At 37.5% G+C, this 24,568-nt stretch overlaps 2 protein-coding genes across 6 annotated transcripts in view; both read right to left on the reverse strand.

Annotated features, from left to right (window-relative positions):
• Positions 1-1,379: 1,379 nt before the first annotated feature.
• On the reverse strand, positions 1,380-11,423 carry GJA10 (gap junction protein alpha 10). Its single transcript, XM_061427815.1, has one exon. The coding sequence runs from the start codon at positions 2,921-2,923 to the stop codon at positions 1,451-1,453; it is 1,473 nt and encodes a 490-aa protein (XP_061283799.1). The 5' UTR covers positions 2,924-11,423; the 3' UTR covers positions 1,380-1,450.
• An 83-nt stretch (positions 11,424-11,506) lies between these two features.
• CASP8AP2 (caspase 8 associated protein 2) overlaps positions 11,507-24,568 on the reverse strand; it is a 34,926-nt gene continuing 21,864 nt past the window's right edge. For 4 of the 5 annotated variants that reach the window (XM_061427810.1, XM_061427814.1, XM_061427812.1 and 1 more), the window contains 6 exons: positions 23,628-23,743; positions 19,665-21,883; positions 15,998-19,127; positions 14,842-14,941; positions 14,087-14,173; positions 11,507-12,134 (listed from right to left, as the gene is read on the reverse strand). In XM_061427810.1, the coding sequence (XP_061283794.1) occupies positions 14,117-14,173; positions 14,842-14,941; positions 15,998-19,127; positions 19,665-21,883; positions 23,628-23,743 (5,622 nt within the window). In that variant the 3' untranslated portion in view covers positions 11,507-12,134; positions 14,087-14,116. The remainder of the gene's footprint in view (positions 12,135-14,086; positions 14,174-14,841; positions 14,942-15,997; positions 19,128-19,664; positions 21,884-23,627; positions 23,744-24,568) is intronic. The other variant, XM_061427811.1, reaches the window with a different exon arrangement.

Here is a 24,568-nt window from a genome sequence, read left to right on the forward strand (position 1 = left end):
CTGCATCCCATCTCCAGAGCTTCTGGTTTAATTGGAATTGGATGGGTCCTGGGCTGGAGATTTTTTTTAAGCTCCAGATGACTAACTCAAGCCAGAGTGGAAAACCCTCCCATAGTTTGGCATAGGGTTCCAAGCACCCGTACAATGATCCTAAATATAATCAACCTCCAGAAATGAGTATAAATTTGAAAAGAAAAAGCATTTTGGGAGAAAGTCTAGGTAGGATGATTCCTTCTCAAGGTATGGCATTAGTGCAGTAAGAAAATATCTCTAAATTCATAGAAGATATGAAACTGGGGTAGAGGGATTCAATTATTATTAACACAAAGAATGAAACAAAGGAAAAAGCAAGTGTGTGGGCTCAACAAAGCAAATCAGCTGAGAAATTCCCCTATTAACATGGGGGATTTTTCTTTTTAATGGGAAAAATAAAGTTCTTAGAAGCAAGCAGTGGGTAAAACATGAGTCACTCTTTTTTCCAGAATCAAGAAGAATCCACAGTAAATATCCATTGTGCCCTATGATAGCCAGGGAATGTTTATTCCATTGTGGCTTTTCAGAGAACAGAATTAAAATCAATACAATATTGATTTTAGTCTTTGTGGAATATGTCACAAATGTTTGTATATGACTTTTAAATGCCAGAATTATTAAAACAGTGGAGTACACCCTCCTTCCTTAGTGAGACAAGGGCAACTCAAGGTTACAAATGATCCCTCCTCTGATTTATATTTTCCATATTATGTTATAAAGTGCAACTCCATTCCAAGCACTCCTCTGTTATACATTATCTAGCACTATGGGTTCTCCATTGCCTCCCTGCAAAGCTTCCATGCCCTCTTCTCCAGTCTTCTTTATCTCTGAAGTTTTCCTTACTACCCTGTGCTCCAGACACACATGGCCCCCAGACAGCTCTGCTTTATCACACCTCTCAGCTTTTGTCCATGTTCTCCTTGTACTGAGATAGCCTTCTTCCATGTACCCCAGTCCTCCCAGGTCTAGAGAAACTCATATCTCTCAAGACTCAGTTCAAAAGTAATTTCAACTATAAAGCTTTTCCTGACCTGTCTGTAAAGAACTGACCTCTCCCCCTTTTGTCCACTATACCCTCTAACATGCACACTTACACTTGACCATTTATATGTTTACCTAATTTCCCATCCAGGCTCAGAGAGCTCTGATGGCAGAGATGGTGATTCATTTATATACCAGCACTTATAAGACTAATTGATAGAAAGTTTTCAATAAGCTTATTTTATGAATTGAGCTTAACTGAATGTACTGAATGAATTTAACACTCCATAAATTAACCTCGCTCTCTCTCTCAACACACACATATACACACAAAGAAGGAGGGAAGAGAAGGCTAAGAAGGGATAAGAAGGCTAAGAAAGGAAGAGAAGGCTAAGAAGAGTCCAGAGGGGGGACACCTCTTATGAAATTTCCATGATCAGTCAGATTGTCTGACCTTACTTACCATGGATGTTCTTCGCCCAGGGGCTGAAGGCAGAAGTGAGGGGCTGTTTTCCCGGTGTGGAAAGCCCTGGCAAGAGCTATTTCGAGAAGTGGAGCTTCCTGAGTCACTGTACAGCTGTCCCTTTTCAGAAAACAGTCTGGACAGGAAACTGGCCTTGCGACTGCCAGGGTAAGATCTGTCTCTTGCCTCTTGGACCCTGCTGTCTGTCATGCTGCCATCGCTGTGTCTGCAGTGACTGTGCAAGTCTGCAAGAGGTTCCCCTGAGGGTTGTAGGTCCTGGGACTGCTCCCAGGGTCCTGTTGTATGTGATGGACAATGCCTAGGAGCCATCTTTGTACCTAGCCAGGAGTGAGGTCTTATATTCTGCAAGCCAAATAAAGAATGGTCTGGCTGCTGTCCTGGGTGCTGAATTCTAGCACTGTCGTCCCAGGGACATGGGCTGTGGACATGGAGCTGTCCGTTGTGCTGATTCTTCTCAGCCCAGTCTTTTTTACTATAGCAAGGGTCTACATCAAGTTGCCTGGCCTGTGGGATATGCCACGTGGTTTTAGAATTCGGCACATTGACTCGGATTACTTGCTGTTGATTGTTGGCTTGAAGTAGGGAGATTTTTTCAGGGAAGGGAGAGCAAGTCATACACTCCTGGGTCACTGAATATTTTTTCAAATGGAACGGAAGTCTCCTTTCATCCTCAATGCCCTCACTGCTGGATTTGTCATAAAGTGCCCTCATGATTTTCCTGATGCCCAGATGAAATATTTCCAGTATGTTGAGAAACAAAGAGATGGCTGCAATGCTATGCATAAAGAGCATGAAAATGGTCTTCTCTGTGGGCCTGGACACAAAGCAATCCACTGCATTGGGGCAAGGAGGTTGAGTACATTTGTAAAGAGGGTGCATTTGAAACCCATAGAGAATATATTGGCCTACCATGAACCCTACTTCCAGCACAGATCTGGTCAAGACATGTAAGACATAAGTACGCAGCAGACATCCTTTCAATGGGACTTTTTGGATCCTCTTCTGCTCCTCTAATTTCCTCAGTTCTCTATCCATCCTTTGCTGATCCTCCAATTCAAGCTCTGGATTCTCCATCTGGGCTCTAAGCTGTGACTTCTTCCTCTGCCTTTCCTTTTCAAAGGCCCTGAGTCTATACAGTGCATGGCCCATATATACTAGAGAGGGAGAAGACACAAAAATGATCTGTAAAACCCAGAACCTGATCAAGGAGATAGGGAAAGCAGTATCATAACACACAGTGTTGCAACCTGGCTGCTGGGTGTTGCAGGCAAATGCTGACTGTTCATCATCCCAGACATCTTCAGCAGCCACACCAAGTATCAGCATTCGGAAAATGAAGAGGATGGTCAGCCAGATTTTCCCCACCATGGTTGAGTGGGAGTGAACGTCCTCTAAGATGCCACCCAATAAATTCCAATCCCCCATGGTAAGAGACTAATGTCTGAAACATACAGAAAACACTAAGATTAATAGAATCCAGGTATAATATATAAAAACACGATCAATACAGCAGGTCCTCTCTTCATGTCAATAAAACTATGAAGGATTTTCCAGCCCTAATACTTATGGTTCATGCTTGCTGAAATATTTCTAAGGAATAGGTTTTGGAAAAAATACTAAAGACCCTCCCCAGTCCAACCCAATTCCTTCCTATCCTCTTCTCTCCTACACAAAGTTGACTGTCATTCTAGTATACTCATTGGCCATTATATTTGTACAGTACATTCTATTCCATAATTTTGCTTATTTTTCTAACATATGAGATGCCATATTTACCATACATCCTACAGGGTCTTAAAGAAGTCTCAACTTCTTTAGGAAGTCTTCCCCAGCCATCTCAAGTCAGAGGGATTTTCCCATGTCTGAATTCATACAACACTAGTGCTTGTATTACTCACTTGGTACCGTGCCTAAAATGAGCTTTGTGATAGTTGTCCTATGTTCTCGTTTCTGAAAAGCTACTCTTTTTACAGACAGAGATGCTTTCTATTTCATTTTGATCTTGACATATGAAGGCATCAATAAATAAGAGTGAACTGAATTGTCTTTTCTTTTTAAAAACTCAGCTCCTTGACTCTATCACTGGAAAAATCATCAACATTAAAACCAAGTAGATCCTCATTATATATTATCGATGGCTCCTACTGCAAGACTGAAAATACAAGTAGAGAGAATAGAACTCAGCCAAATAAACCCTCAGGAACTGGCACAGGGTAGCAGTAAAGATTAAGCAGGCTCAGAAGCAGTACCAGCAATGACATATGATTAGATCTACAAAGCCATATCTGAACAGAAGATTTTCATGGAAGCTCTGCTTACTTAGAAGAAAAGTGAATATAACTGCTATGCTAGCAAGCTTGGGAGCTGTGAAAGAATCAAAGCATAGCTGACATGAATGGGTCATTGGGTTCACCTTGAAAAAAACAAGACATCTTTCAAGGTTCAATGAGGTTAAAATACTTGAGGGTTTACAGGTTTCTAATGTGGATGACTTCCAGATATGAAAGAAACAGAGGAAAAACAGGTAAGTGTTAAGTTAAACTAATAATGAAACAATCCTCTCCTTCCACAATTCATTTATTCAATAATGTGTACTATAATTTATCATATAGGCATTGTGCTAGATAGCAAGGAATTCAACAATGAACAATAAATACATACTTCATTCAGGCTTCACAGTACTTAGTCACCAGGAATTCCCAGTAACATATAAAATGGACAGTGAAAAAGTTATGAATATCAAATAAAAAATATAAGAGGAAAAAAACCCACAGAATTGTTATATTTCCCCTACTTATCTCCAAACACAAAAGTAAATTCCAGATGGAATAAAGTATTAAATGTAAAACAATTAAACCATAGAAGTATTGAAGTAAAATTAAAGAGAATGTCCTATAATGTTGAAATAGAAGGAGGCTTTTTAAGTACATCAATACCAGAAATTATAACTAGGGAAAAAATTAGATTTTACCCAACAAAACTGAATAGCAAAAGTGGAGATGTCCAGAAGGTATTTGGGTCTAGAGAATAACAACAAAAGATGCAAACCACAGATAAATAAGCATTTGTAAATAATTATTGAATAGGTTGAGATCACCTAGGGACAAAAAGGAAAAATAAGCCAATGGCAGAACCCTGAGAAACAGCATGGTAAAAAAAAGTCTACAAATGAAAATGAGAAACGGCCAATGAGAAAGAGGGGGAAAACTATAAGGGTGAAGTCACTGAAACCAAAGCAGGACAGAGTTTCAAGGAAAGAACAGTTGACAATATCAAATACCACTATTTAAATCAATTTAATGGGGGGATAGATCATGCTCAGGGATTAGAAAACTAAACATTTATAAAGATGTCAATTCTTTCCAAATTCACTCATCTGTAGCTCACTGAATAAAGTCCTATAAACATATATATGTACATATATGTATATGAGATGTATATATATGTGACTAAGTGTGGAGAGAAGACCCAGAAGGCACACATGAGGAAGTTCATATAGGTTACTGGAGGTCTGTAGGAGAACATGAGGGTGGAAGGAAGAGCGTGAAGGCAGAGGCAAAAAGATAAAGGACACGCTTCTAAGGAAGCACGACTGATTCTCCACTAGTACACACATTTATATAAATGCATACCTGTATGTACATACATATGCATAAACACCTTTTAAAATAAAATTTAAAAGCAGTAGGTACCTGTCAGAATCTAGCAGAGGTATTAATGAGTCTTTTCTATTTTACTCCACGCTGCCGCTGTTAAGTTGCTTCAGTCGTGTCCGACTCTGTGTAACCCCATAGACGGCAGCCCACTAGGCTCCCCCATCCCTGGGATTCTCCAGGCAAGAACCCTGGAGTGGGTTGCCACTTCCTTCTCCAGTATTTTACTTCATCACTTGTTCAAAATTCAAAAATTCAAAATGTAGTCATATCTACCACTTGCAAATAAAAGTTAGATTATAAAATTTTGTACTATTGCCTCACTAACTGAAACAATAATTTACTAAGTTCTATCCTCTCATAAAGAGTTTCAGTCCTTTCCCATAATTATTCCTTTAATAATATCTGGCCATTATTCTTTATTAAAAACTAACTCCTTTAGCACTTAAAAAAAAGTCTAGAGCTTCTATTTTATATAAAAACCTGAAAGTGAAAAAGCTAACTCATTTTATCAACTTATTCTCGATTTAGAAATCCTAAACTATTTAATGTTCTTCTTGCCACTATCTCTTTAAAATATAGAAATTATAATTTTTAAATAGCAAGAAAACTGGAAATAGGAAATACATGAAACATAAAAGCAATCATGCATATTAGCATGCAAGAGTGAGATCCTTTAGACAAATATTTGTTTCCTCAGGTCCAAGTAATAATCTTGAATTTTCTTTCATTATCAAATAAAATATAAAGAAGCTGGTGCTCCTTTTCTGAGTTTTACTTCAAATACTACCTTTGTATCCCCACAGGAATTTCCTGTATTTCTCACAAACAAAAGAGATGCTATATATTTACCACTTACCTTAGGAGTAGATAAAAAAATGACTGGGCTACAAGAACCTTCAAGTTGGACCATGTGTGGCTAATTAGTGGAACTGCTGCTGGTTGCAGATATAAAGGCTCTGACCTGCTGGCTGTGGGGACCAGTTCAGAATAAGCTCAGTAATTTTGATCAATGGAGTCTAACCTAGTCCTCCCCTGAGGTCAAGATGTCCTTTGGTGCTTTCAAATTTTCTTGTTTTTTCCTAATTGGCATGAGGCTGGAGCCCCTCCTAGTGTACCATATTTGGAAATGAAAAGTGAAACAAATGAGAATTTTCCTTTTTCATTTGTGGGTGATTACAGTGATTTGAATTTCAGTGCATTTCTTTCAGTCAATTGATTGCTCTGTGAATCGATGTCACAGATCAATGGGTCATGTCCAATTTCATCAAGAGCTGCCTGGGGCAAGTCTGGCCTCACCAAATGGGAACAAGTAATAATAGAGTGACAATCAAACCCCAAGTGTTCTTGCAAATCATGTCAGGCTGAAAGGAGAAAGAGCTCAAAAGGAAATTAAACATTTTCAGACCACCAAGAGGGGGCTGTGCCTGTCTGTAGATTATGTGTTCTAGCAATATTCTATTAGGCTGAAACAGGCAGCTCAGGAAAAAATTTATTTTTTCCAGTAGAAAATCTGAAAACCTTAGAAACCCATCTCAAAGTTTTATAAAGTGTTTGAATTCAGCGAGGTCAAATGATTTGCCCAAGGCAAACAGAGACCAGATCTTCTAACTCCCAGCCCTGCAGAATCTTTCGTTCGTCACATCTCGAGTACATAATCTTACTGTCACCTTAGAGGAGTTGAGAGCAGTGGTGTCACTAGAACACAAGAATGGCTTCAAGTCACAGCTCTGAGGCAAACTTCTAAGCCTGGTCTTTTCCATATAATATATAGAAAGTACATAAAATCATTCCTAAGTATCATCTGCCCATATATTTAAAGAAAGGATGATAATGACAGGTAGACAGGTTGAGGTGGGGAGGTTAAATTTCCACTACCCTGGCACACTAGCCTCAAGTACAAACTGACAGAATTAACTAGAGGTGAAATCACACAATGTATTAATATGTGTATTTGCATAGTTTTGGGTATATTGTCCAAGAAAGCCCTTGACATTTACTCCTAAAGTTCACCTGCACAGTAATGAATTTAAAACCTTAAATGCATTTTACCAGAATCCAAATACTAAATTCATATGTTTATAAGGGTATATAAAATAAGACCTAACATTAGGTGCCTCAAGGGAAGGTAACATGATGAGGAAGAGGTGAGATGAATACTTTTACACAGAATTCTCTAAATGTGTTACCTACTCAAAAAAATAAATGTTCAAGCTAGAAAGAAAAAATAAATAAATAAATGCAACCATACATCTGATTTTTTAAAAAGTCTTCAGCATATGAATCAATCTAATCTTTACTCTTTAAGACTTTGAGCAACTAAGTGAATTATCTTTAAGACAGGCACAGAACAAATAACTCTACAAACCTCAAGAAGTAACTGAAATGTCCTGATGAGGTCAGTAATGTTGGCACTGCACAGCTGTGGGAAACACAGGAGCACCACTGGGTTGAGCTTCATCAAAACTCACCCGAGGGTTCAGCAAAAATTAGCATACCAGAGGCTGAGGATTCACTGTCATAGAAGACAAGTTTGGTTTTGTTTATTTTTCTAAAAGTCCTACTTTTACACCAAAAGTTTTGCTGAATCTGTGGAGTCATTAGTAGGTTTAAAACACACTCAGGTATGAAACAGAAGGGAACAGAAAGGTTAGCGAGAATAAACATCTCAGGGTAGAGAAAGAGGCACAGGTTCATAGCCTCCGCCTTTGTGCTCTCAATGGTCTCCAGTAATCACAATGTCATTTTGTTCACACCTGGTGATATAAACTCCTGTGGGCAGAAGCGAGATCCCCTTAAGACTCATGACTTGCTTTATTGCAGTGGTTTGGAACCAAACCTGCAATATCCCTGAGGTCTGCCTAGACACACATCACCAAGATATCAGGTAATTCACTCAACCCCTAGCTCTTGAAACATTTTCTGCGCTTCTTTTTTTTTTTATGGAGTACTCTCTTCAAAAATGTTTACAATGTGGATCTTTGAGTGATAAATCTTACTGAACTTTCACATGTGAATAACAATATAAATTAACAACTGCTATAAATGAAATGTCTAATCCGAATAAAGAAAACTATAAGAGGTTTAGAGAAAAAAAAAATTTTTTTTAGCTCTAATACTTTAAAAATAGTTTTCTTACAGCAAGCATTGCCCTTCAAAAGAGTAAGGTCAGTATGATTCCTGTTCTTCGCACAATGATCTACTATCTAAAAGTCTTTAGATTTTTCTTATTATCTTTAATATTCCTAATTTCAGTACGTGTCTAGATATGGGGTACTTTTTGCCATTGGGCACCCTATGGTGTCTCAATCTTTAACTTTTCTTCTTCTGACCTTGTGTGTTACTTGAATGCTGGGACATCTACTTATGTCCTTCATCCCACTTCTAGATTCGTATCATCAGTTCAGTCGATCAGTTGTGTCTGACTCTGCAACCCCATGGACTGCAGCACGCCAGGCTTCCCAGTCCATCACCAACTCCCAGAGTCTGCTCAAACTCATGTCCATCAACTCGGTGATGCCATCCAACCATCTCATCCTCAGTCATCCCCTTCTCCTCCCACCTTCAATCTTTCCCAGCATCAGTTCAGTTCAGTTCAATCACTCAGTCGTGTCCGACTCTGCGACCCCATGAATCGCAGACGCCAGGCCTCCCTGTCCATCACCAACTCCCGCAGTTCACTCAGACTCACATCCATCGAGTCAGTGATGCCATCCAGCCATCTCCCTTCTCCTTCTGCCCCCAATCCCTCCCAGCATCAGAGTCTTTTCCAATGAGTCAACTCTTCGCATGAGGTGGCCAAAGTACTGGTTTCAGCTTTAGCATCATTCCTTCCAAAGAAATCCCAGAGCTGATCTCCTTCAGAATGGACTGGTTGGATCTCCTTGCAGTCCAAGGGACTCTCAAGAGTCTTTTCCAACACCACAGTTCAAAAGCATCAATTCTCCGGCACTCAGCTTTCTTCACAGTCCAACTCTCACATCCATATATGACCAATGGAAAAACCATAGCCTTGACTAGACAGACTTTTGTTGGCAAAGTAATGTCTCTGCTTTTCAATATGCTATCTAGGTTGGTCATAACTTTTCTTCCAAGGAGTAAGCATCTTTTAATTTCATGGCTGCAGTCACCATCTGCCGTGATTTTGGAGCCCCCCAAAAATAAAGTCTGACACTGTTTCCACTGTTTCCCCATCTATTTCCCATGAAGTGATGGGACCACCTGCCATGATCCCAGCATCAGGGTCTCTTCAAATGAGTCAGTTCTTCACATCAGGTGGCCAGAGTATTGGAGTTTCAGCTTCAGCATCAGTCCTTCCAATGAGTATTCAGGACTGATTTCCTTTAGGATCTAGTGATTTGATCCCCTTGTTGTCCAAGGGACTCTCAAGAGTCTTCTCCAACACCACAGTTTAAAAGCATCAATTCTTCGGCACTCCACTTTCTTTATAGACCAACTCTCATGTCCATACATGGCTACTGGAAAAACCATAGCTTTGACTAGACAGACCTTTGTTGGCAAAGCAATGTTTCTGCTTTTTAATATGCTGTCTAGGCTTGTCATAGCTTTTCTTCCAAGGAGCAAGTCTTTTAATTTCGTGGCTGCAGTCACCATTTGCAATGATTTTGGAGCCCAAGAAAATAAAGTCTCTCACTGTTTCCACTGTTTCCCCATCTATTTCCCATGAAGTGATGGGACCAGATGCCATGATCTTAGTTTTCTGAATGTTGAGTTTTAAGCCAACTTCTTCACTCTCCTCTTTCATTTTCATCAAAAGGCTCTTTAGTTCTTCTTTGCTTTCTGCCATAAGGGTGGTATCATCTGCGTATCTGAGGTTATTGATATTTCTCCCAGCAATCTTGATTCCAGCTTGTGCTTCATCCAGCCCGGCATTTCACATGATGTACTCTGCATACAAGTTAAATAAGCAGGACAACTGTATACAGCCTTGATGTACTCCTTTCCTGATTTGGAACCAGTCTGTTGTTTCATGTCCAGTTCTGCTGCCTCTTGACCCACATACAGATTTCTCAGGAGGCAGGTCAGGTGGTCTGGTATTCCCATCTCTTGAAGAATTTTCCAGTTTGTTGTGATCCACACACTCAAAGGCTTTGGCATAGTCAATAAAGCAGAAGTAGATCTTTTTCTGGAACTCTCTTGGTTTTCCAATGATCCATCGGATGTTGGCAATTTGATCTCTGGTTCCTCTGCCTTTCCTAAATCCAGCTTGAACATCTGAAAGTTCACGGTTCACATACTGTTGCAACTTGGCTTGGAGAATTTTGAGCATTACTTTGGTAGCATGTGAGATGAGTACAATTGTGCAGTAGTTTGAACATTCTTTGGCATTGCCTTTCTTTGGGATTGGAATGAAAACTGACCTTTTCCAGTCCTCTGGCCACTGCTGAGTTTTTCAAATTTGCTGGCATATTGAGTACAGCTCTTTCAGAGGATTTGAAATAGCTCAACTGAAATTCCATCACCTCCACTAGCTTTGTTTGTAGAGATGCATCTGTATCCACTCTATTTTCATTCCATTTTACCTTTATTTTAAATGTTTTTTATATTTCTACTTGGTTATTTCTTACACCACACTGCCAAAATCTTTTTTTCCTTTTAGTGTTTATTGGCTTTATCTTAGATCTTTATGGTCTTATGTAATCCAGTTTGTTTTCTTGTGATTCAGTGGTATCTCTTAGTTGCTTCTTTACTTTGGCTTGTGAACCCATTTACCCGGTAGTAAGGGTTCTGAGTGACAGTATGCACTGAAGAAGGGCTAAGGGCCAGCTGAGGGCTTGGCTAGGCTGAGGACTGAAAGAAAGGGGAAAAGACAAGCTTTATGGCAGACAGGCCCAGAACTATACAACCCCAGTTCATTATTTCAGTTTGTTATCTACCAAGTAATTGTTTAGATCAGGGCTTCCTTCCCATGCAGAAACTGGGAGAAATGGCAATTTCCTCAGTAACTTCAGAGCCCCAAGCCTAGACTGTAACCTACCAGTACCATCAGTATGAAGAGAGAGGGATGGATAAATAATGCATAGTTAGGCAATCCTTACCTGCTTTTCCCAGATCTTCACCCAAAAGGAACTTTTGCACTGCCCTGATTTTGTCTGTGAGGACCCCTGGGGCACTGTTCACTGTACCAGTACCTGCTGTGACAAAGCAGGCAAAAGCAACTGGTTTGCTCCAATGAATCTACTCCAGCACATTTAGCCAGCCACGCCTCCACCAAGAACCACTTCAAAATAGCCCCAAAGGACCCTGGGCATTTTATCTTTTTTCCATTTTAATTACTATCTAAACACAATAAAACATTCTAATACACAATAAAAGAAACATTCTAATCAGAATATAACAGAACTTTACATGGTTTTATTTATACATTACTGGTAATGAAAGCAAACTTTATACAAAAAGTTTTATACAAATAAAAAAATCCTTGGCTAGGCACAGCCATTCATGTGTGTGTATACACCCACACATATACACACAAAGTATTTTACATCATTATAATTATACATATTTACAGATACACTATTTAAATTATTTTACAATTTAACAAAATGAGGACAGGCAATTACAAAAGCAAATAAAAATGGATGAAACAAACTAATCGTTAAGTTTAAAATGCTACAAAACTATTTTTAAAAATCTAGAAAAGAAAGTCATTTCTTTGAAATATCAAAACTAAGATTTCAGTACTGTTTCATTGTTGCTTTTACCTTAATAGTAAGTTGTAACCTGCTTAGAAATAAATATTCTGACCAGTAACAGGTGAGCAGTCACATTGATGACAGGAACAAGTTGACCATGTTGGCCTGAAGTTAAGAGTCAGCAAGTAATAACAAATGCAGATTATTATCTGGTAATCAAATATGTCATAAAACTGCCCTCTCCTGCTCCATTAAAAACATGAAGAATTCCAAGCTTTTGTGTAGTATGCACTATCAATTAAGACTCCAAGAAACTCAGCAACTTATCTGTAATATAAGAAAATGCTAAAGTTATGATTCTGTTTTCTGATATGATCATTTCATAAAGTGCTGTTCTTTCAAGTGACTTCTACTTAGACAATGTGTGCGTGTGTGTGTGTGTTAGTCACTTAGTCATGTCAGACTCTTTGCAACCCCATGAACTCTAGCCTGCTAGAATCCTCTGTTCATGGGATTCTCCAGGCAAGAATATTGGAGTGGGTTTCCATGACCTTCTCCAGGGGATCTTTCTAATCCAGGGATTGAACCTGGGTCTCCCTTGTTGCAACCAGATTCTTAACCATCTGAGCCACCAGGGAAGCCCTAGATAATACTGGTGGTTAAAGAACTAGCTTTTTACAGAATCAGGTTGGTAACTTTATCATTACACTCTCCTTTTGACAAGAATTTAATGAGACTATAGTACTTGTGAGTCTGAGTGAACTCCGGGAGTTGGTGATGGACAGGGAGACCTGGTGTCCTGCCATTCATGGGGTCACAAAGAGTGGGACACGACTGATCGACTGAACTGAACTGATAGTACTTGAAGAAAAAAAATCAGCAAAGAAACAAACTAGTAATGAAATAACATACTATTTGTGCTATCATGCAAGCAAATAAAATGTCAAGTATCAAATCCATGAAAAAATTGTACATTTGCAATGGAATTTGGAAATTTCAAACTAATAAACATCACTTCCAGATACAATTTAATTGTTTCATGAATGGACATTATCTTCAAAAAGAGAATGGAAGTGACATTTTATAACAATGTTCAGATAAAACCACAGTTTAATTTCCTAAAGGTAGTGAAAAAATTTAAATTTATTTATAATGAATCTGAAAAATAATCAGGCAATTTTCGCATCAAACTATTTTTTTAAGGTTCTTTAGAATACGTTTTTTCTTCAAATTCCCCAGTATTCAATTTTACATTCTGAATTACATATATAGAATTTTAACTTCACATAAACTACTAAGTATCTTTTGAAGATTTCATTAACAAACTAGTTGCTCTAAGAGGATACTGAAATTAACAGATTATCTAAAAGATAGTAATTCATACTAAGTTTAAGAACAGATTTTTATAACTCAAAAATATTCAGAATCCTCACAATGAGATCAATGTCCAAATATGGTTTTTATTAAGATTTACCTATAAAGTTGGGTGTTTTGGATTCAAATAACTATGACTACAAATCAACTGAAAAATAGTGATTTGTTAAATATCTTTACAATTTTCCTTACAGAAAAATCCAAAATAGTTAGGCAACTGGCCTAGGCCTTAAAGAAAAAAATCTGATACGTATTGCCTTAATAAATCTGTACAAGAATGGCTTAAAGAAACATGTCTGTGTACATATTAATAATTTAATGTGGTAAATTGTGTCACCTCTTCAGATGACAATGGATTTCATGTTTTTAAATGTATGTTTTGTATTTAAAGTATTTTAGCACTCAATTAAAAATGAGAAAAATGTTAAATTACAGTGACTGCACAGACTTCACTGGCTATGAAATACACTGCTATTCAAGAATGTTTTCTTTTCTTTTGGCTGCACCATATGGCACACAGGATCTTATTTGTCCGACCAGGGATCGAACTGAGGCCCCCTGAAGTGGAAGCACAGAGTCTTAACCCCTGGGCCTCCAGGGAATTCCCTCAAGAATGTTTTCTTTTCTTTATCTATAAAAATTTATCAATCATCAAATGGATTTGCCCCCGCCTTAGACTCATGAGCATACAGAAGGTGGAGGAGAGAGGCTATCCTAATCTAACTGCAGCAGGCTTCACTGAGCACGTCCCACCTTCTAAGATAGGTGACTTAGAAGACTTTATGAGCAATCATCCTCCAACCTGTGACTGAAGCATGAGCTCAACTGGATGTCTGTCACCCACCACTCACATCTTCAGTGACTAACAGGCCATTAACCGAATAGGTACTGTGTCAAACACTTACTTTACTAGCCTCCTACAGTGTAACCATTAACTACCTGCATTTGGACTTTTCAAAGAGCTTCATTAGCTGCTGGAATCTTTCTGAGACCTGAAAAATTTTAAAATGAGGGTTAATTGTAAATATTGAGATAATATATTTTTGTATCTTTGATGAATATTTTCATAAAACATCTAAAATAAATAAATTTTTTTAAAAATAAAAAAAATAAAGTCAGCCTTCTGATTTGTGGAAAAAAAAAAGAAAACATTTAAAGACAGAGAAAGCTACCTTTAATAATAATGGTAAAGTAATGTTTCGAAAAACAAAGTATCTTCATAATAAAGGTAACTGCTATTTAACTTTTCAATATTAAACTTTCTTAAGCAAGAAAGTATCACTACAAAATTGCTTGAGATCAAATAAGTAAATGGTAAAATGACAGAAAAAAGAATTAGGATTGTTTCAAATTTCTTCCACATTCACCAAGCTTTTAACAGTTCTACCTGAAGAACATGAAGAACCATACTTTTTTTTTTTTGGCCCCACTGTGCAGCTTGCAGGACCTTGGTTCCCCAACCAGGACTGAATCCACACCCTTGGTAATGAAAGTACAGAGTCCTATCTACTGGATGACGAGGGAATTCTCCAAAGAGCAATACTTTTAAAGACATTAGCTAATAAATATATATTTATTTTAAACACATTAAAAATAAAATCCAAGTATTTAGAATAGTACCATCTGTGAAACAATAGAGATGTAAAATTTGGGTAGTTACCTGATATGGATTTTTATTCAACTTAGCAGCTAAATGAGTAAATGTTTTCAATGATGGCCCTTTTTTCTGACATTCCAATAAAATTTCCCGGTCATCATTTCTGAAGGGGGAAAAAATGTTTAATTAGTTTCTGTAAGTTAGAACAGAAAGGTAAAAAAAAGTCCACTTTCTTAATATCTACTAATAAGAATTGGCATTTTTGTTAAAACTCATCAAAAAAGGAAAAGTGTATATACTCAAATAATGGACAATGGTTATCTGAGAGATAAGATTATAGATGATTTTAATCTTTGAGTTCATACATATTTTCCAAATTTTCTAAAACAAATACACTAATGTATTTTCTAACAATAAGAATGAAAGATTTCCTTAAAATTCTACCTGTAGTGTGTAAATAGTACTAATAAAGTTAGGGCCCAAACGTGATCACAGACTTAATAGGTGAGAAGAACCAAAAAGTAATATAGAATTCAGATCTTCTGATCCCTAGAGCTTTGCTTTTTCTACATGGTCTGAACCAATGTTTGTTATTACAATCTCTGAGATTTTACCATCTACAGGTTACCTGAAATGAAAGCATGGAGGACTGAGGTATTAAAACTGATCCCAATTTCAAGAAAATTCAGTATCATTATACACTCTAGCCAGCCTGGAGATCATGTTCCTCTAGCTTAATGATTCACAACTGTGGTTGCCTTTACATCTGAAATGCGGTCTTTACATCTGCATTTTTAAGTTCACATTAAAATACAACAAAACTTATAAAACTTTTTTTTGAAACTTCTAATTTCAGGGGAAAACTCAAATTACTCACACTTTTTGTCCTATTCACCACCTGTCATTCCTCCTTTCTAAAGAAAATTTGTGTACACTAGGTCCCTTATGAGTGAAAGATTTCTTTTTTCCATTGAAAAAGTGAGGTAAACATAGTGAAAAGTTCTGTCCATCATGCCAGTACACATCCCTGGTCAACAACCACTGCTCTAGACTGTTCTACAGTACAGCTGGGCTGTATCCTAGAGTGTATTTTCTACCAACTTTGGCCATTTTTGAAGTGATCCCTTTACGTATTTTAAGTTGGGATAAAACTATGACATGATAGATTTCTGGTGTCTCAAAATTTCCCGGTGATTTAATAGTCTCTTAAGATTCTTACCTTGTCCACGAAACTATAATTTCTCCCTTCTTTTTAATAACATTCTTTGCAGAAAGGCTTGTAAAAGAAGTGGCAGACGCTGCTGACGCATCCTTAGTCCCTGGGCTTTCCTTTAAAGATGAGGGGTCTTTAGTCACTGAAGGGGCCTTTTTCTTACTGGCTTTCCTTCGATGAGCATTACCATTCTCACCAGAGTCTTGGGTAATTTTTTTGGTCTTTTCCCTACTGGTTAAGTCTGTTTCCTTTCTCTGTTTTTTCTGAGAAGAAGGATTTAGATCAGAAAGATTTCTTCTCTTTTTGTGAGGGTTATCCAACATCCCAGGCAACTCTGAACTGTTGGAATTCAATGCTGACTCTGAGTTTAAATCATCCTTTTTCACTTCATCCAAACTGGAAGCTTCCAAGGTTAGATCGATACAGGCCTCCTCAATGACGCATTCCAAAGGCCTGTTCGCCACCTGCACATTTTCTTCCTTCGAGTTATCTTCATCGACACATATCACTGGACACCCCAAGTCTTCAACAACTATAGCAGGATGGTTACCTTCATTTTTACTGTCACTTGAAACATCTTGTGTCAAGTCAATAAAAGTATCAACAGTTTCAGGCTGCATATTGTCTAATACTGGAGCATTTTGATCCACACTACTTCCAGAACATCCCAACTGATCAATATTTAAAACTGTTACTTTTACTAATTCCCCCAACTTTTTGGTCTCGGTGACTGGATCTTTTGTGAGGTCTATACATGTGCTTGGAAGATGATCCTCAACAGAATGTGGAATTTCTTCCACTGGAGGCAATTCTTCAATGCTTTCAGGCACTTTTGGTTCCCATACTTGATGCAACTTCAAACATTCTTCAGCCTCTTCGGTACTTTGACTCACTTTACCTGAAGCATCTTTAAGAAATTCATATATGTCAGGAACTTCTGTTTGTATCACACAGTCTTGTTCCTCATGAACTAATCTGCCATCAACGTTCTTACTGGAATTTTTCAGTTCCTCCACAGATTTAAAAACTCTGTTCTGACATGAAATATATTCTTCCTCCACTGCTTCATCAGCTTCCTTTTCCACTCTCGGCAGATATTCATCAGCCACTGTATTCTGTACAAGAGTAGGGGAGGTAGATGGTGCCGCACGCCGAATTTTCACGATGAAGTGATCGTTGGACTTTTCCATTATGACAGCGTGCATGGGGAGGTTAGGGTGGTACTGAAAGCCTGGAGCAACAGGCCGGCTTGTCCATGATGAAGAACAACTTGATTTACTGCTTGAATTATCAGACTCCAGGGCTAAATGAATATCCTGTTCAGATGCGTCCTCTTCCTCCAGTAAGGCATCCTCACTAAAATGGGCACTAATAACTTCTTCAGGCGTTGAATTAGACAAAGCTTCTGGCTTTAAAAAACTGAGATGGCCATCTGACTTCAGAGGCGATGGTACTGTTAAAGAGACGGCTAGATCCTCAAGAAGTATGGAAGAAATGTAGGGCTTGCTCTTTTCTGAACCACATACATTATCTTTACTTAAAGCTATGTTAGTGGACACTTCGAACATACAATTTTCATCCAACACATCCGGATGAACTGGCAATGAAAGCCCTGAAGACAGAGATGGACCTTTCTCAGATGACAGTAAGGACCAGTTGTCATCACTGATTATCTTAGGGCAGGGAGAAACTACCCCTGAAACGAGCTCTTCAGTTGTACAAGCTGGTATAGATTCACATTTGAGACTCTCTAGCAGCTGTTTCTCTGGTGTCTTTAACTCCCACTCACTTTTTTCATTACAGTTAACACTGTTGTCCAAAAGATCAGAACCTTGCAACAAACTTTTAAATATCTCTCCCATCTGTGCATCACTCACTAAATTAAATGTAAGGCTAGACGCCTGCTGTTCAGTAAGAATCTCAAAACTGCGTTCTGGCTTCAAAGGCACAAGCTGGGATGTCTGGGCATCCTCTGTGGCGCTACCTTCAATTTTTCCTGGCTTTGGGGTGCTCAGGCAGTTTGGTTCCAAGGAATGCGCTTCAGATTGAGGATTCTTCATATTATCAAAGGAAGTGTTAGCAGTCTTTTTAATGTCATGCTTTATTGTGTTACTATTGGAATTCTTTTGCTCTTGATGTTTTTCCTCAGATTTTTTACAACCTACTGAATACTTAGAAGAACCATAATCTTCTGATTTGGGGGATTTCTCTTTCAACATTTCTTTGCCCAAGTTGTTTATATTCCCCTTCTGACAGTGTGAAGATCGTGCTTTCTCTTTACTTTTCTTTTCAAGCTTTCCTTCGTCACTATCACTGCCAACATTCATGGAGTCACAAAACTTTACAAAGATTTTCTTAAGTTTTGTAAACAAATAATCGAGCTGTTCATCTACAAATTTCCACAATTTTTTTTTCATATCTGGCAGCTGCTGTTCAAATAAACGATCCACGATGCCATTCTTTTTAACTTGCTTGAGTTTGGATTCTATAACATCACAGAGATTCTTCTGTAAAGTAGTCACTGACTTAGATATTTTGGACAAGTCCAGGTATTTAATTAGTGATGTAAAACTCAAAATTGCTGACTCAATAATTCTATGAAATTGTATTAATGAAAATTTTACCTTGAATTTCATATAATTTTTCCTTACATGTTTTCTTATCATTCGTAACATGTGCATAATCTCTCGGACAGAAGAGGGTGTGACAATGATTGGAACTATTTTTTCCAGGCTGGAAGTGCTCATTGACGTCTCTTTCTTCTCTGTTTTTGAAGATCTGCTAGATTCACTTCGTCTTCTGTTCCATCTGCTTTTGGTCTGATGCATTTTCATAGAGGATATCTTCCTATTGTCTTTATCCAAACGCACAGAGCTTTCCCTACTTTCTGGGCTAGTTTTTGTGTTCTGCACTTCTGTAGAAGCTCTTGGTTTGGCACTTTTGTCAAAACTTCTTTGTGGTTCAGGTTTTTCATTGTCACTTATAATTTCTCCTTCTTCTAATTCATCTAAAGATGAATTCTTATGGGAGTCTGCTTCTGCAAATTTGTCAGATTTGCATATTGGCTTTTGATTTTCCTTGTTGAGATCAGACTGACTCATGGAGGTAGAATGAGCTGAATTTGGTAGAAACACATCTGTGAAAGAGAAAAGTATAGTATTGCCACATGACCAATCAGTGTTTGTCATTTAACATTTCCACGTTAAATATAACAAAAAATTAAATGTTGAGGCAATTTGTTATTTTAATAGCTTTTTTTAAAAAAAAGAAGAATGTTAATGTCTAACACTTATCATATGATTCATCTTTACTGGTCTGAGAAGGTGCCTGATAATGATAGTGCAGTTTGATCATTTGGGTAACCAGCAAAACCAACTGTTCATTTCTTGATGTTAGCAGCATCACCTACTCTATGCCATTTGATGATGGTTTTTAAATAAGAAGTATCTGAAAACAGGCAAAGAATATTTGAAACAATCTGTCCCACCATTCTCTTTTTTGTATAAATAAGCATTACCTAAATCTAGACTAAAGGCTCAATGTACATTACTAGTTAACAATAGAGGTCTAAACACTAGTTATATTATCAAATAAAAAGCATTAATTCATCTTGCTGGTGTATTTTTACATTCTCACATAAAGATAAATTATAGAAGATAATATAAAGTATTACCTTTATGATTATTATTATATAATGGAACTTGAGATGCACTTTCCAGTCTAAGAACTTTTGCTACAGGTCTCACTGGACTATTCAGAGGACTGATGGCTTCTGGAATAGGTCTCAGTTGATTAAAGTCAATGCTCAGAACTGAGTTCTCATCATCATGATATACTGAGTTTGTTTCACCAACTTCCACTGTGTCATCCATTAACTCAGTCTGCTGAAGTGAAGATTCTGGAGTCTCTCTAGGTAAGCAAGGATCCAAATGACAAGACTTATTCTCAACCAGTGGTGGGTCTACAAGAGAAGGCTCAAGTTTTGGTGTACCACCTTCTGAAAGGACGGCTGGCAGAATGTCAGTTTCTTCAACTGAAGGCTGCAAAATGCTTTCACTGGATTTGGTCACATTTGTTGAAAAAGCCTCCTTCATTTCTGCCTCTTCAGAAATACTACAAGAATTTAAGTCACTGTTTCTTTTGCTATCCAATTCCAAGCCAACGTTCTGAGAAACATTTGTCTGTACTATGTCTATTTTCACAGGAACTGCTGCCCTGGCACCATTAACAATCTGTTTCATTTCTGTGGATGAAGATAACGAAGATTCTGATGGTTCCATTTCCACAGGTGCTGAGAAGGAAGTCTCTGTGCCACATATGGGTGTGTCACAAGGCACAGTATTCTCCACAGATGCAACAGACAAACTATTTTCTTCTACTTTCCGTTCTGAAATACTGGTCCTGGGTTGAAATGCTGCTGTAAGAGCATCCTTTGGTTCCAATAACTCAGATTTGGTTTCCTCTGTGATATGGTCACTGACAGAGGGAACACATGTCACAGTCTTAGCCTGCACCAACGACTCAGAATCACATATGTCACAGGATTGGGGAGGATCCGTTATTGTATGCTGATGATCCTGAGAAACAGGCTGCTTTTTAGCAGGAGAAAGAGTTAAGTTCAATTTTTCCATAAAGCTCAACTTTAAGTCTTTGTTTTGTGGTTCATTTAGGGCACTCTCAGCTTTAACTGCTGGCTCCTTATTATTTGCTCCTTCAGAAACATCATTGTTAGAGACTTCTCCTTTATCATTTTTTGGCTCATTCTGTCTCTTTAAGTCTGCAGTGGTTTTCTTAGTTTCTTTGTTAGTCTTCTGCAAATGTCCTGGAGGTACTCTTTCTTCATTTCTGATATGCTTATTTTCTTCTTTGTTCTCTCGTTCCCTTTTCCTCTTTTCTTCAGTTCTGTGCCTTTCTGCTCTGAAAGGTGCATTTTCCCGCTGGTGCACAGAATCAACTTCTGTGGAATCAATGTGTTTGTGAGTTCTACTGGCTAAAAGAGAAGAGGGACATCTTCCTTCTTGAAAACTATGATTACTTACAGCCCTGTCTCTTTTACAATCTTCCCAGCCTCTTCTCTCCTCTAGATGGTATTTATTTGAATTGTGTAAAGACTTTGATGGTTCATTTTTGGAATGCGGAAGCACCGCTCGTTCAGATCTTCTCCAATGATCCTGGCCTTTCCCTACTGATTTTGACTTCTGATCAACTTTTCTTTCTTCTTTGTCTTGTGATTTAAGTTCTCTTCTATTTACATTTTGTGATCTTTCACTTTGTCTTTCGAGTTTTTTGTCACTTTGAGATTCTAGTCGAGTGTGTGACTTGTCTCTAGAGCTTTCTTTCTCCCAAGAAGAGCTGATGCGTTCATTTTTATAATCTAAATCCGTGTTACTTTTCAACTTTGCAGTTTTGCTTTCAGCCTTTGGTTCACCTTTACCATATTTCTCAGGATGTCCTTGTAGCCTTTGACTGGCCTCTGTGTTCCTCGGTTCACCATCACCATAGCTAGTGCTCAAGTCTTTTCGTATTCTGTCAGTCCCCCGGTTGTACTGGCTATGTCGACTATCTTTCCTTCCTCTTCTATGATCCTCATTTGAATTGCTCTCACCAACCTGATAATGGAAACGTGACCAAATGCCATTGGTGGAGTGTTTTTCAACAGATGTAGGCAAATGCAAAGTGCTCTTTTTTTCACAGTGTGATTTTCCTTCCTTTTCATGGTTTGGCAGTGAAGTGCTGTAATGTACATCTTTAGAAACATCACTTTTCACTCTGTGATCAGTCTTTGAAGAGTCATCCAAATGGGGAGATCTGGATTTAAGATCTTTTGTTTTAACTAGATCTGATGTCCTTGAAGTTTTATGATTATTCCGAAAATGTGGAAACTCTGACAGTCTATTGAGAAATAGAAATAGACACCAAAAACAAGGTTAATTCCTTTTTAATAATCCAAGGTTTAATCACATGTGATACACTTTAAAATTGGGGGTCCACATACCGGCAAAACTAATTTTACTTTGTAAAAAAGAAAAAGTATAAGAATTTACCAGTTTCCAATGTAATGGATAAGTTTTTAAAATAAGGAACTCTCTTTCATTTATTTTGCTCAAATAAAGCCTGAAGGACCTCTCAGTTCTCTCCCAGCACTTGCCAATGTCATTCAGATTTCCTTCACTACAGGAGAAAGAAAAGAAGGGAGGGAAGGAAGAGTGGCAGGAAAAAAGAGGAGAAGAGGTGGGATGGGGTAGTTCTGTGATAGATGACCTAAGTTGTCCTTTACAAAGTATCCTGTGGCTTTAATATTAAGAAGTGAGAAACCAGAGGCTGGAAGGAGCAAGAGGTGATAAACAGTTTTGAGCACAGAGACCACTGCCAGTTTAGCTGAGAGGTGATGGGTAGCAGTGACAGTAGAAATAGGAGAGAAATGAATGAGTTGAGAGAATACAGACATAAAAATCAACAGGACATGGTAATGAATTGGATCTGAAGGATGACAAAGAGCTAAGTGTCACTGATGACTCCAAGGCAGGGTGCCTGCAAGTCCCAGTTTGCCAAGTAATATCAGTGTAATTACTAACAGCACTTCCTTCTACTCTCAAAAGTATCCTGATTTGGGCAATAAATTAAATGGTCATTCTATCCTTCAGTCTCTCTAGCTTGCACCAGCTGAATAAATGTTGGGGAATCCACTAAGCAAGGAACAATGGAATGGGTTCAATCTTGAATTCAGTTTTGGATGAGGTAATTTTGAAAATTTTGTACAGATGTAAAGTAGTTATCTACATATAAATGGAACTGACTAGTACAAGTAAGATTACATCAAAAGAAAATACTGAAAGAGAAAGGAAAGTAAAGATATAGCTTTGAAGAAAACCAACTTCACCAGAAAAATAAGTCTCAAGTTAGGAAGAAAACTAAGGATCATGAAACCCAAAGGGAGAAACTATTTCAAGAAAAAAGGGTCAACTATGTCAAATTGTGTGTAAAGACAAGTTAAAATGAGAAGTCAAAACTAGATGATGAATTTAGTGGTAGTCACAGGAGGAAAAGGTCAGAGTGGACTGGGTTCGAGAGTGAGTAGAAATGGGAGGTGGAGAAACAGAGATAGCAAATTTCGATAACTGTTTTGGAGGTTTGGACTATCAAGGAGAAGAGATGCAATTCTCTGAAGCCAAATACTGCCCCAAACAAAAAAAAAAAAAAGTGAGAGACAGAGAGAGAGAAATTAAGTAGAAAATCTATTTCAGAGGAAAAAGAATATATAATTGAGAGATATTTTAAGAGTTGTCTATGACAGAATGTATAACACAGACATCCTCCTTGTATTTTAGTAATTTGGTGGGCCCCTTCTGGAACCCATGACATACACCATCATCTTCTCAGGATCAAAGAATATCAGAACAAGATCCCAGTATATTATAAAACTGGATACATTCAGAGAGGTATGTGGCAATATTCTATTACTAATCATACAGAAATCATTATGACAATAAATATATTATTAGAATATTATCTCCTCTCAGTGAAACCTTAAAAATTTAACAAAATGCATGATTTTCATTATCTTTTCAAAGTTAAAAATATTCCACATAGCAATATTCATGTAATTTACAAACATATCCACATCCCTCAATCATACCTTTGGTGAAGATTATTTATTTCTTCATCCTTGCGGTTTATTTCCACTCTGGCTGTTTTGATAAGTGCTGAGATATTTTTCTTAAGGGACTGGTTTTCATTTTTTAAGCTAAAATTCTAAACATCATAAAATATATTTAGTAAAGTATGTATCTATGGAATAAACCACTGTTTATAATAGCTATTGATTACTGAATGCTAACTACATGCTAGGCATGACTTATTTTATTTTATGAAATTATCATAGTCATAGGAGGAGTACAGTGATGCTCATTATACAAATGGGGAGTTTGAGATTCAGAGAAGAAACTGGCACCAAAGAAAGGCTATTTAAAATGAAACAATTTAAAAGAGGAATCAAAATGAAAAACCAATAAATAAACAGAAAAAAAGTTCTGCCTGGGTCATTATTTTGGAAATTATAAAATTTGTGTTATATTTAATAACTGGAAGTTTAAGTTGAAATAATATACTAATTCTTAGGTGAACAAAGAATGAATTGAGGACTGACTGGCTCTTTGGGAGAAAGGGAAAAGAAAAAGAAACAACTATCAAAACATAAAAATCAGAACAGGACATTCCTGATTCTGCAGCATAACAAAAAAAGTCACTCTGGCAAAAACTGTGAGGGTACCACCATTTTCCCCCATCAGTCATTCTAATCTTGGCTCCTCAAGCCATTCTTTTAAACCACCTATACAATCAAAATTTTCTATTCTTTAACTATTAACTAGTCTAGCAACAGTTATTTAATCATTGGACAATATCATTGAACAAATCAAGCAGTTTTATCAGTTTCATTGACACTGGAAATAATGCATATTTGGCCAGATTTGATATTTCACATAATACTTTGAAAAAAAGTTTCCTTATAATCTGTCAATCCTTTAGCATTTTAATTTCTAACAAAGAATTTTACTAAATTTTTATTTTAAAGGCTAA

Source organism: Bos javanicus, chromosome 9 (assembly GCF_032452875.1).
Source record: "Bos javanicus breed banteng chromosome 9, ARS-OSU_banteng_1.0, whole genome shotgun sequence".
NCBI classification, from domain to species: domain Eukaryota; kingdom Metazoa; phylum Chordata; class Mammalia; order Artiodactyla; family Bovidae; genus Bos; species Bos javanicus.